This window comes from Prionailurus bengalensis, chromosome D1 (assembly GCF_016509475.1).
Source record: "Prionailurus bengalensis isolate Pbe53 chromosome D1, Fcat_Pben_1.1_paternal_pri, whole genome shotgun sequence".
NCBI lineage: Eukaryota > Metazoa > Chordata > Mammalia > Carnivora > Felidae > Prionailurus > Prionailurus bengalensis.
The window spans coordinates 105,394,380-105,407,986 of NC_057346.1; the positions used below are offsets into that span (position 1 = coordinate 105,394,380).

The 13,607-nt window shown below is 57.7% G+C and overlaps 1 protein-coding gene across 1 annotated transcript; it reads left to right on the forward strand.

Moving 5' to 3' along the window:
• Positions 1-334: 334 nt before the first annotated feature.
• On the forward strand, positions 335-9,508 carry MS4A15 (membrane spanning 4-domains A15). The gene is made up of 6 exons (XM_043579139.1): positions 335-1,444; positions 3,942-4,064; positions 5,061-5,117; positions 7,046-7,138; positions 7,519-7,632; positions 8,538-9,508. The coding sequence occupies exons 1-6, from the start codon at positions 1,214-1,216 to the stop codon at positions 8,652-8,654; spliced, it is 735 nt and encodes a 244-aa protein (XP_043435074.1). The 5' UTR covers positions 335-1,213; the 3' UTR covers positions 8,655-9,508.
• Positions 9,509-13,607: the final 4,099 nt, after the last annotated feature.

Below are 13,607 nucleotides of genomic sequence, written 5' to 3' on the forward strand. Positions count from 1 at the left end.
CTCTCTCAAAAATAAATGAATAAACATTTTTAAAACATTTTTTAAGAGGTAAAAAAAATTAACTGTTCATTGTGAACTGTTTACATCTATTTTTTTTAATGTATTTCTTTTGAGGGGTTGGAGGGGCAAGAAACAGAGAGAGAGGGAGACAGAGGATCCCAAGCAGGCTCTGAGCTGTCAACACAGAGCCTGACATGGTGCTCGAACCCCTGAACTGTGAGATCATGACCTGACCCAAGGTCAGATGCTTAACTAATGAAGCCACCCAGGTGTCCCCATACATAATATTTAAAAAAAAAACATTTTATGCAAACAGCATTATAACACATCAGTCTAAAAGACGGCTTTAATCAATTTGGTGTGCATTATCTCATCTAATTCATGCCAAACCCTATGAGATTGATCACAGTGGTATTATCCCCACTTTATAGATAAGGAAACGAGGCAAGGGAAGGTGGCCGTCTTGTCCCATGTCTCAAGTAACAAGGGCAGCCAGGATTCAAACGCTGATTTCTGTCTCCTCAGCCTGCACTGAACCAACCGATGCCAATGAGAAGGCTGACTTTTTAATGTCTCCGTGTGATCTGGCAGATTCGTTGGTCGCTCTTCTGTGCCCGAGTAAGATCACCTTCTGACAGCTGGGTGCTTCTCCCCAAAGTGTTCACTCGGGTCAACCACACACAGCGCTTCCATAAGGCATGCGTTTCTCAGCTACATTAATAGCAGTTGTTTGGGTGGCCAGAGAGAAAGCGTCCATGGCCAGAAATGACCCAGGGGCATTACTTACACAAGCTCATGAGCCCGGGCTGAGGGACGGGAAATGGCAGGTGGGTAGATCAGCTCTGCCTCATACTAACTGTGTGTCCTTGGGCAAGTCACTTGCCCTCTCTGGAGAAGAGAGGCGGTTTAAGTACATGGTCCTCCTAAAGGTCCTTTCCCTGCAATACAGCACAGAGACTGAGAGCGGGGCCTCTGGGGTCAGAGACGGGAATTCAAGTCTTGGCCCTGCCTCTCCTAGAGGCCTTGATCTAGGACATCCCTTCACTTCTTGGCGGGCGAAGCTTCGCCAAGGACAGTCGGTGACTCGGGTGCCATCGTCAGGGACCGCAGTGAGCAGGCACGTTGTTTATACACGAAAAGGCTCTCTGCAAACGTGTAACCAGCAGCATCGTCATTCTCTCCCGAGCCTTCGTCGCCCAGGCCGTCCAGCACCATGTCCGCAGCTCCCGCCAGCAACGGCGTGTTTGTCGTCATCCCGCCCAGCGACGCCGGCAGCCTCCGCCCACCTCCAGCCATCCTGTCCAGCCCCTTGTGCCAGCCTCCCGGGGTGATGCAGTTTGAGGAGCCGCCGCTGGGGGCACAGACCCCAAGGGCCACCCAGCCGCCCGACCTGCGGCCCACGGAGACGGAGACGTTCCTGACGGGAGAGCCCAAAGCTTTAGGGGTAAGGAGATACACCCCGCCCCCCCACCCCCCTCCCAGGCCACCTGAGGCCTGTGCACACAGGTGCCGGGAGGGAGCGTCCCAGCACTGGAGCACTCACGGACACCTCAGAAAGGGGCAGGCGGTCCATCTATACTTAGTGAGGACTTGAAGATTCCCCTGTGCACCAGACAGACAGACCCACCCCCCCTGGAGCTCACAGAGACCACACCAACCAAGAAATGGTGAACATGACTCCAAATAGGGTCATTCGGTCAAGAATGACGGATGTGGGAGGGACGACTCTAGTGATGGGGGACAGCCAGGTCTCCGTGGGGAGATGGCAGGGAAGCTACAACCTGGAGGCTGAAGCCACGGGAACACAGGGAGCAAGGGGGAAGGGCTCATCAGGTGGAGGGGGCAGCAGGTGCAAAGGCCCTGAGGTGGGAACGCATGCGGCTTGTTCAAGATGAAATAGAAGGTTAACATGCTGGAATGAGAAGAGGGAGAGGAAGAAGGGAGAGGAGATGGAAGCTGGAGAGGTGGGCAGGGGGCAGCTCCTGCGGGCCCATGAGAGATGTCCCATGAGGTCTTTGCCAATCTCAGATGGCCTTGAGTTGTTGGTCTCCGGGCGGGAAGAAAATATCAAATAGGTAGATAGACGGACAGGCAGAGAGGCAGACATATTCATCCTCATACATACATATATAGTGTCTTCGGTTTGTCCCTTGGCCTCAGTTTCCCCAAATGGAAGATGTAAGCATAGCTGAGGCAATGGCGGTGGTGATGACGGCAGTGATGACAGCTGTCGTCTCCCGGGCACGCACTGAGCATGGAATTTGCAGGCCCTGGCTCCTTAGATTCCCATCACCACCTTGTGAGACGGTGACCATGGCTCCCGTCGGACAGATTAGGAAACAGAGGCTTATCAAGGCTAAGTCACTGGCCCGAGGCCACCCAGCTGCTGCTAAGTGGCATCCTGTACCCCAGGATGGCCTGACCGTACAGTTCTGTTTCCAACCCCACCGCTCTGTAGCACGCAGGAGCTCTGGCTTGAACAAGCTGGAATTCGAGATTCTACGCTAAAGGCTGCACCACGTCTACTGGTGTGCAAAGGGACCAGACACCGTGCACAGAGACGGGGTCATCAGCCCCTGGAATCCCGAAGCCTCAGAGAGACCTGGGAAGCCATGACCTCCAAAAGAATCCAACAAGACAAATCCACATTGCCGGAGAACCCAGAGAGTGGAAACTACGCATGGGTGTTTGGGAGTGTCGCCAGTAGACGAACACCAGCTTTCGAGGTGGCTGGCCAGCCACTTCTGCCCTGGGAGACCCCAGGCAAGTCGCTGGACATCTCTGAGCCTCAGTGTCCTCATCTCCAAATTAGGATAATAACACCGACCTCACCGTGTTGGGATTCGAGGAGGCCACGTCTATAAAACACGCAGCACGTTGCTTAGTGAGGATGGGCATGGGGCCGGAGGTAGCTGGTGTTCCGTGAGCAGTAATGGCAGGGGTGGGAGTGTCCAGGAGCAGGAGAAGAGCCCGCAGAGGACAGCCGGGCTGGCGGCGGGGACCCCGTGCCACATAAGAAAACTGCAAAGACGAAAGATGTGCAGCTGAAGAGAGAACAGGAGAGAATATCCGGGAGGGGGGGTGCCTATAAATATCCAAATCCTTGGCACGCGGAAAGACATGCCTATTCCACGTGATCCCAAGAAAACGTTCCCCAGTCATCTGCTCCCAGTCAGCACTGCCCGTAAACGGACCACAGTGGTTTGCGTGGTGGTGGGCACCTCCCCACTGAGGGTTGGGGGGTGCTATTAACAAGTCAGGAGCTGGAAAGGGCTCCTGAGTTAGGCAGAGGTTGAATTGGGGGGGGGGGTGGCCTTCAACGTCCCTGCTCCGTTCTAGAACTCAATCGTTACCGAAAACGTATGGGGAAAAAAAAAAACGTGGCGGAACTTAGCAGAAGCCCACATGTCCCCTTCCTTGGGAAAACCGTCCTACTTCTGGGAATGGATCAGCTTCGAAAAACCCAAATCCGAGTCCAGATGTCAGCTCCCAGCACACAGCTGGAATGGATCGGTGACAGGCACTGAAATGAGAGAGATGCTCGAGGAGATATTCTCTGCAGGATGCAGGGCGACGAGGAGGGAAAGGGTGAGGCATCCGGTGCAGGGAATCTTGTGCCATTGAAACGAGAGCTCAGAAAACCAGGTAGCAACCCAGCGGTGCCGGACATCCACGGGTCAGAGCACAAAGCAGATGCAGATCTGTAGAAACGCGGCAACAGGCGAGGGGTGGGGGGGGCCCTCAGATGTGGGAGCTGGCTTTCCTCCTTAAGACAGTCCTTGATGGTTGCTATAAGGATGTCTCCTCAAGAGAGCAGAATCGGAGTTTAGTTCCAAGCATCACGGTGGGGGCGGGGGGGGGGGAGTGGAGCGCAGGTTCTCCCCGCGGCCGGCAGGGGGCGGTGTGGAGCCCGCCCTGCTGAGCCGCGCCTGCTCCCGCAGACCGTCCAGATCCTCATCGGCCTCATCCACCTGGGCTTCGGCAGCGTGCTGCTCATGGTGCGCCGCGGCCACGTGGGGATGCTCTTCATCGAAGGCGGCGTCCCCTTCTGGGGAGGAGCCTGCGTGAGTGCCGGGGGGCCATCTGGGGCTCTCCTTTCACCTCCGCACCCGCCCCCTCCCACATTCCCTGGGGCACAGCCGCCCCGGGAGGAAGGGGCCTGAATCTAAATCCAGCTCCTAACTGCAAACCCTACTCCAGGCGCCACTCCTGCCTAGGAAAAGCTCCCAGCCAAGAGCCAAGAGGATGGGACGCAGGGCTAAAGGGCACTAACCACCTGGGTATTACCTGAATGCCAAGCCTCACCCCCAGAAACCCTTCTACTCCCCCTCATGGGTCCCAGCCCCGCAAGAGCTCCGTCCCCTGGGAGTCTGATCAGCTCCGAAACCCCCCCCCACCCCCACCCCAGCCCATTCCTGTGCTCACATCGCGCCCGGCCCGCCTGCCCTTCCACTCCAGCAGAATCAGGGAGCACGTGGCCAGTGGGCAATCTCGAACGTCAAGAGAGCACCTCGGGGTTTACATAGCCCCATCCGAGACCGGAGTCTCCCAGCTGCCCCGGGGAGGGGGTGTGGGCGTGCAGACTTGGGAATGAGGCCAGTGGGGTCTGAATCCCAGCACCACTGTGGGCCACCATGGAGTCACTCAGTCTCCAGGCCTGGCGTCCTCGTCTGAAAAGCATAGTCCTGGCCCTGCCTGTCCTCTAGTTTGAGGAAATCAAAAACTAATGCGAGTAGGAGCTAATTACCAGCAAATGGTGACCATCACTTTGCAACAATTCCCCCTTTAGAGAGAGCCAGATTTGCATGAGATGTGAATGATGTCCCTCGAAAACATGCACCTCACCAGCTACCGCCCTAGTTCCCGGGACAGGCCCCTAGTAACCAGGGGGCACCCTTACAGAGAGATCCCAAGGTTGCTGGCCGGGAGGCAGGGAAGGTGACAGCCAAGGGGCCGCTGCCCTCGCCCTGGTGCCCACGGCCTTGACAGAGCCCAGGCATGGTGTGACCTGCCCCGTGTCCCGGCCGAAGCCTCACCGGGGTCCCCTCGTCTCCACGCAGTTCGTCATCTCAGGGTCCCTCTCCGTGGCAGCCGAGAAGAACCACACCAGCTGCCTCGTAAGTCTGAATGGGGGACCCGGGGCCACGGCTGAGTCCTCTCCACTCTGCCCCTCCTGTCCATTCACTCACTCAACAAACATTCCCTGGGGGCCTGCTGAGTGCCCGGTGCCCGAGGACAGCCGGACAGCACGGACACAGGACAGGAGGAACCAAGCAAGATACACTTTCGACATACAATACAGGGCAGCAAGTGAGGGTCCACAGACAGAGAGCTCGTGGCCCTTCAGAGAAAAGGTCTCTTGGAAGAGGAGGAGGCTAAGGGAGGCCTTGGTGGGCTGGGAGGACTTAGAAATCTGGTGGCAGGAAAAGCATGAGAAGACAAGGAAAAGGCCTGGGCAGGGTTGCTATGGAAACCATGTGTGGCTCCACGAGACCGGGGCAGAGGTCTGGGGAGACAAGTGGAAAGAAATCAGACGGAGAGACACATGGAAAGAAATCAGACGGAGAGACGCGCTTGGTCATCATGGGTAGTGGCTGGGACCCCTCTGCGGGCAATGGGAGGCGATGTGGGCTTTGCAGGGGAGCGCATCCAGCCAGCAGGCTCCAGTCTCAGCACAGCAGGGAAGGCCAAGGCCCTGCCCTCCTGGGGCTTACACTCCAGTGTCTGGTAACAGTTACAGACAGTCTGGTAACAGTTACAGATCTGTAAGTAGTTACAGATTGTGAAAAGTGCCACAAAGAAGCAGGGCAGGGGGCGGGGGGGGGGGGGGGGGGGGGGGGGGGGAATAACCGGTGTCATTCCGCTCAGCCCGGACAGTCTAGGGTCCTGGGGCAGGTGCCACCGAGCTCGCTGTTCAGAGGGAGACAGCCACAGAAGAGCCCGGGGACCAGTATCCCATGAGGAAGAGACTGGCCGTGGGGACAGAAGCCAGGGCAGATTATAAGAGATGAAGGAGGCAGAGAGGGAGGACACAACAGAGAGGGAGAGGGGAGGGAGACGAATCAGGGCCTAAAGGAGACTGTGGGATTTATTTTAAGGGCCTTGATTTAAGGGAGGCCACTGCGAGCAGAAGCAGGGACCCGTTGTCCTATTTGGACTCTCGGGAGCCGTCCGGTGCTGGGCCAGGTGGAGAATGGGTCACAACCGGGCAGGACTGGACTCGGGGACCCTCAGGCTGTGAAGTCCAGGAGCTCAGGGACCTGACTTGTCTCCGCGCTCACAGCGCCTCTGACAGCATCTGGCTGCAGCACATACTCAACAGCACTTGGTTGGATTAATTGACCAATTAGTTGATTTCCCGTGAGGCCACTCAGGGCCCCATGACCTCCTCGATGGCATAAAAAAAGAGAAAAGCAGAAGAAGAGTCAGGGATCTTTGAACCTGAGTGGGTCCCACAGTCCCAATCCCCCGATGTAAGGCCAGGGCAATGCAGCCAGAAGGTTCCAGCTGCTGGGTCAAAAGAGCATCAGGTTTCGGCTGCCGAGGAAGGTGAGCCCTGAGTGACCGTCTGGACCACCCAGACATCCCCTTGACCCGAAGCCCGGGGCCTCTCCGTGAGCAGTTGGCCTACCCTCACCTCAGTACCTGCCCCTAGACTCTCCCCTGCCCCCTGCGCCCTGGGGTCTGCAGTGTGGAATCTCAGGGAAGCGACCCCATCACCCTCCCAGCTGGGCCTCGGTGTCCACAGCAGAGGGCCTCCCTGACTCTTGCTCCTGGGGCAGCTGCACCCGCAGGGCACAGGCCTGGGGGGGCGGGCACCGAGAGGGTAGGCAGGGACCCTGCTGCAGACCCCACCCACGGTGAAAGCGGCAGGGCGACCTTGAGGCGTGGGAGGAGCACCGGAGAAGGGAGAGGGGTCAGAAACGCATGCGTCGCAGGGTGGCCACTGAGCCCTGGCCCAGGGAGGCGGGGGCGGAGGGCTGTTGCCCCTTCCTCTGTCCCTTCTCCTCCTGGCCTCTTCCCTCTGCTCCTCTCCCTCCTGCAGGTGAGAAGCAGCCTGGGGACAAACATTCTCAGCGCCGTGGCAGCCTTTGCGGGGACAGCCATTCTGCTCATGGATTTTGGTGTCACTAACTGGGTGTGTTCTCAGACGCACCCCCCCCCCCACCCCCGGAGTGGAGAGCATGGGAGAGCCACATCCAGGAGGTGGGGGGAGGCGAGAGTGAGCGGCACCCGGAGCCCCAGGGCCCTGGGCCTGGGCGGAGTTTGTCAGTCCCCACAGACCCCATGGGGGCATAGACCCCGTGACCCCATTCCCAAGAACAGGCCTGGGGACACGGAGGGGCAGCCCCCCAGAGGGAAGGGGAGGGCACAGGACGCACGGCAGGAGGCCTGGCTCCAGCTCCAGCTCCAGCTCTGCCAGCCTGGCTGTGGGACCGCGGGCAAGTTACCGTCCCCCTGGGGCCCCTTCCTCCCATAGAGCCCCGGGCTTGCCTTGACTGTGGGTGTGGTCCCCAGGATGTGGGCAGGGGCTATCTGGCCGTGCTTACCATCTTCACCATCCTGGAGTTCTTCATTGCGGTCATTGCCACCCACTTCGGGTGTCAAGCCACCCGCGCTCAAGCCAACACGGTGAGTACCCCACCCCCATCCGCCCACCCCACCCGGGGCCTCTGAGGAGGGCTGTTGGCTGGGAAGGCTCTGCTTCCAGCCTCTTCCTTCTTCCTTCGGGAAAGCAATTGGGAGCGGCAACGAGTCCCTTTTCCTCCCCTCTGCGCCTCCCCGCCACCCCACTCTTGCACATCTGGGGACCCAGCGAAGTCTTTGGGGAGGATGGAACTATTCTCCTCGCGACCACAAGGGGGCGCCAGGACCAAGGGACCAGCGGCTCTGGGAGCCTGGTTGCAGAGCCCGGGGAGGTCCTGGAGGGCAGTGCTGTGCACAGAGGCAGTTCGCAAGCCGTGAGGCACAGACAGGGGCATCACAGAGGGCAGCGCACTTCAGGGGGAGATTAGCTTAGCTTCCCCAAATCTGGAGGACAGTGAAGACAGGAAGGGGGGCGGGTAGGGCGTTGGTGGAGTAAAGGTGGCCTCAGGCGGGAAAGGCAGGCCATAGGGTCGGGGGTGCTGCTTGGGAGGTGGCTTTGTGCAAACTGGGAGGTGAGGCCACTGAAAGGCTTTGCGCGGAGGAGTGTGCGCTCACAGGGAGGGAAACTAATCCGGAGGGTCGGCCTTGAACCTTGAACACCCAAGGGAGGGAGCCGGGGCAGGGGCCGCCCAGGGAGAAAGAACGCCCGAACTTTAGCTCCTAGAGAAAGGCGACTCTTGTCTCTTTTGTTCACTGCTGCACTCCCAACGCCTAATCGGCCCCCGTAAATATTTTTGAAATATTAGTGGAGCCCGTGAGTCAGCCTATTCTTCCCTTACGGAATTCATTACTAGGGCGCTGTTCTCAGAATGACCACAGGGGGGCACTGTTGCAACACCGCCCGGAGGCACCAGAGCCCTCCAGGACTGTCGGGGGTTCTTTCTTTGCAGCCTGTGATTTTCCTGCCCAGCGCCTTCAGCGCTGACTTCAACATCCCCAGCCCCGCAGCCTCTCCGCCCCCCGCCTACGACAATGTGGCATATGTGCCCAAGGAGTCATCCGAGTAGAGGTCACTCCGCCGGTTGGAGTCCAGCCCGTGGGCCCAGCCTTTCCCCCACCCCCACCGCGTTAATCTGGGGGCAGCCCATCCCCCCACCCCCATCCTCACACATCGCGGCACCCAGGTGAAGTGTTCCCCGGGGACGTCTGTCCCACACATCTCCCTCAGTGGCTTCTTTCCTAAAAGAGCTAGTTGATGTCAAGGGTGAGTGTCCCTCACTCAGCTCCCTGGGCCCTGTCACCCTTCTGGAACTGTCCCCATGTGCTGCTCTGCATTTCTCTCGGTTTCCTCGGGGGAATCCCTGGCCTCACTGGCAGACAGGTTCAAGGCTGCCCTCGGGTCTTGGGAAGACCGTTAAGCTCAGGAGCCCAGAATCCTCCAGAAAAGAGGCCACACAGCTGGCTGTGGCCTGACCTCAGGGCTCCAGGCCCCAGGACCAGCTCTCTGCTTTGCAATCATGGCAATGTCATGAGCCTCACTTTTCCCACCTGGAAACTAACGCATTAACTACATGGCATCCGAGGCCCTTCCCAGGGCTCCCCGAAGTCCTGGTCTAAGTCAGGTGATGTCCCCCCAGGCCCCTGGAGAAGCTCATTTTCCTTATGTATTAAATGGAGTCAGGTTTGGGGAGGGTGCAGGGGAGGGCTGAGGCCAGCCCACTGCACCCCAGTCAGCATCCACAGGTGCACAGCCATGGCAGCCCCTCCCCCCCGGGGACCAGAGCTTCCCCTGAAGGTCACTGTGAGCTGAGCTGGGGTCTGAGGCAGAGGACACACCCCTACCAGATGTCAGAGGTCCTGGTGGGTGGCTCGTCTCATCCATACCACAGAGGGAAATAAACAGTGTGGCTTACACTTTGAACTGGTCTCACTGCAATGACTTTTTCTTTTTAACCACAGGGGCTTCGAAGGCTTGTCCCATATTTATCAGAAGATCTGGGTCCCCCTGTCACAGAAAGGGGGCATCTGTGGGAGCTGGGGTCTGGGTGGTACGATCCCGGCACTTGGTCTGGCCCCACCTGAGCCCAGACGAGCAGGCATCCATATCTCCGTTCTACAACTGAGCTAGAAGAGATCGAGTCAAGTGCCCAAGGCCACTGGGCTAGCGAGAGGCAATGGTGGGATTTGAACTAGCTCCCGCTAACGTCGGAGTCCGTGTGTCACCACACGGCTCTCCAGGTCCAAAAGCAAGTGCTTTCCACCAACCCCTGCCCCTCCTGCCTCCTGCTTTTTCATCCCAAAGACGGGTTGGCTGCGTTTCTCGGCACCCACACTTCTTCATCTAACAAACTCCTGCTCCTGCCTCAAGATGCTATTTGACTGTTGCCCCTTCCGTGAGGTCTTCCCAAAGGCAGGCAGTTGGCTGGTGCCGTTCAGCCATCTGCCCCCTTTCAGGAAGCCCCCGGCCCCCAGGTCCTGCGAGTGCAGAGTTGGGGTGGGGTTACAACCAGCTCTGGCTTTCAAAATCCCTAGACCAGATCGGAGGACTCACAGCGGGGAGTTTTGTGCGGTTTAATTTTCCAAGTGTGAAAATTGCAGCGTGCCCCTTCTCTCCCAGCTTGAAAGCCACCCACCCCAAAAGCCTTCAACTACAGGCTTCCTTTCTCTCTTTTTGATGGAGTCTGCTTCCTCCCTTCCCACTCGCTCTGCTGAAATTGTTCTCTCCAAGGCTGCTGCCATGCTTGGTGACCTCCTTGTCACCAAGATCAACGGGCTTTTAAAAAGCCTTGTTTTAATAACGACCGCTCCGTCCATCCCTTAAAATTCACCTCCCCTGGACTCCTCTGGGCACTGCACGCTCTTCGGCAAGTGCTTCTTGAGCACCTGCTGTGTGTCCGGGCTCTGGGGACACCGGGAGTTGGCCAATGTGTCTGCCCTCGTGGCGCTTACGTTGGCTTCCAAATCTGCCTCCCACCCAGACCTCTCCTGTGAGCCAGCTCCAGCATTGGCTTTCCTCCCAGACAAGGAATTTGCAGCCTCTGTTCCAGCTCAAACCATTTTCCCTCCTGGGTCCCCTGTGTCAGTCAGTGCCCAAGGCAGAATCCGAGAGCCATCTTGGTCCCCGCACATTCACCCCCACGTATGATCACCCACACGATTCTCCTGGCTCTTTCCAACTCGGACCCTCCCTCCAGCCTCCTCCCAGCACCTTTGGACCACTGTCATCTCTCACCCACGTTGTGACATCCGTCAGCTGACCTTACAGCCTGTGTCCCCAGCTCTCAGCTGGCTCTGCCCATCTCTAGGCTAGATAACAGCCAGAGGGAATTTTCTAAGGCACAAAAGCCATGGGGTTACTGCCCTGCCACTTGGGGCTCTCCTTTGCCCTGAAGCTAAAGTCCAAGAGTCCCAGGGAGGTTTACAAAGCCCTAGAGACAGAGCCTGCTCCCCTCTCTTGTCTCTCCCCATCCTCCCCTGGCACGTGACCCGCAGCCGTACTGAACCTGGGAGACCCTTCTGCCTGGAGAGCAGTCCCTGCTGGCCCCCCATTCTCCCATCTGTCCCACTGAGCTCCCACCCTCCTTCAGACCTCCGTGTAGACGCCACTTCCTCCAGGAAGCCTTCCCTATCCCCATCCTTCTCTCCCCCGTCTAGGTGAGGTGGCCTCTGCTGGGCTGTTCACACAGCCACACATCCAGGGTCACATCTCGTCCCCGCCAGGCAGCTGCCTGCCTCCCTGACCCTCTTCCCCGCTGGGCTCTATCAGTTTCCTGCAGCTGCTGTAACTAATTTCTACAAACTCAGTGTTTTCAACAACATATTCATCCTCTGGAGGTCAGGAGTCCTGAGGTCAAGGTAATTGGCAAGGCCAAGTGCCTTCTGGAAGCTCTAGGGGAGAATCCGTTTTGCTTGCTTTTTCCAGCTTTCAGGGCCCTGCGGCAACCCTTGGCGGGTGACCCTGGCCTCCACCTTCAAAGCCAGAAGCCCTTCCGGTCGCTCTCACCGACTCAGCTCCTCCTGCCTCCTTCATGGAGGGCCCCTGTGATTACATGGGGTCCACCCGCTAGGCCAGGATGATGCCCCTTCTCAGGACCCTTAACTCAATGGCATCTGCAAAGTCTTTCTACGGTAGCAGGTAACCAAGTCATAGGTTCCAGGATTAGGATGTGTACATTGCCGCGCGGGGGGGGGGGGGGGGGGTCCTATCCTGCCTGTCACAGCCCCCAAGCTCCTCAAGGGCAGGGCAGACTCCCCGCCCCTGCGGGACCTCCAGCCCATAGCAGCGTGACCGGCCCATCCTAAGCGCTCCTTAACGCTTCTGAGAGTGAGTCGGTTAACGCACGACGGTGCGGGGAGGGGGGGACGGGTGTGCCTGTGTGTGTGTGCGTCGCGTGTTTTTGTGACTATGTGGCGAAGCAGAAACCTCTAACCCAGTGAAAAACCGCAGCTTCCAGAAAAACATTCATCCCACGATCAAGGGACTAAAGGTGTGGGTGACGAATCGGTGCAAAGCGGGGACGCACAACACAGGAGGTCACAGGGCACCAACCAGCCTGTAGACGGTGGTGGGTGGGTGTCCCGACAGGAGAAATGGACCTTCCCGAGCCGCTGATGGCCCGGCCTCGCCTCTCGCAGAAAGGCTGTCCAGTCCGGCAGGTCTGAGAGGTGAGTGACCTTGCAGCGGGCGTGACGGCTGGGTGTGAGGGACCCCTGGGAGCGCACGGTGACTCTAATACTCATACACAGCCCCTGACACGGGGCAGGCACGGCTGGAAGCATTTTAATATTCTAACTCATTGAACCCTCTAGCAACGCCTTCCAGAGGTATTGTGATCCCCGCTTTGCAGAGGGAAAAACTGAGGCCCAGAGAGGTCAGATAATTCACCGGAGCTCTCACGGCTACAAAGTGGTAGAATCAGAGGTAACAAGATGCTCCTGACACGATCGGAGAAACTGGAACACTGACCAGACGTTTGACGCTCAGTAGGTAGCAAGGGCTGGGCCAGAGGAGCTCTCTCTGTGCCGCACGGGAGTCGTCGCGAAACCGTACTGCCCAGGGCTCCGCAGGGTCACCGCTCTGAGCTTCAGTGCAGCCCAGTGGGCACCAAAACCTCACATGCTTTAATTGTTTAGTTGTGACACAGGATCGTCGTCTTTTTAAATATTTTTTAATGTTGCTGATTCTGTGTCTCCCTCTCTCTCTGCTCCTGCCCTGTTCGCATTCTGTCTCTGTCTCTCAAAAAGCGAATAAATGTTAAAAATATATATATATATTTAAAAAAAACGGGGTGGGGGGCGCCTGGGTGCCTCAGTCAGTTGGGCGTCCGACTTCATCTCAGGTCATGATCTCACGTTTCGTGAGTTCGAGCCCCGCGTCAGGCTCTGTGCTGACAGCTCGGAGCCTGGCGCCCCAGGATCATAGTGTTTTTAAAGAGTCCTTATCTTTCAGAGATAAATCCTGCCATGTTTACACATGCAGCTGTGGGACCCCAGAGCACTGCTTCCCCGTGGGGAGGAGTGGGGGCAGATGGACAAGGTCAGCTACAAGCCCATGACCGCTGCAACCCAGGCGATGGTATGCGGGCGTTCACTGGACCATTTTCTCTACTTTTGGAAATGTCTGAAATTTTCCAAAGCTGGAAAGTTTTTTTTTAACTTTATTTATTTATTTGGAGGGGGGGAGGTGCAGAGAGAGAGGGAGAGAAAAGAATCCTAAGCAGGTTCTGCACGGTCAGCACACAGCCGAATGAGGGACTCGAATGCACCAGCCGTGAGATCATGACCTGAGCCGAAATCAAGAGTCAGGCACCTAACCGACTGAGCCACCCAGGCCCCCAGAAAGATATTTTAAAAGGCTCAACCGTGACTCTATGAAGATTTACAACCTTCTTCACCCCATCTGTCCCGCGTTGTAAACAGGTTGATTTGCCGAAGGAAATTTGCAGCTGTAAAGAGGGTGCAAGGATTTCTACCTGCCTGGGTTTGGGGGGTGGGGAAGATGCTGACAGCTCACAGGCTGC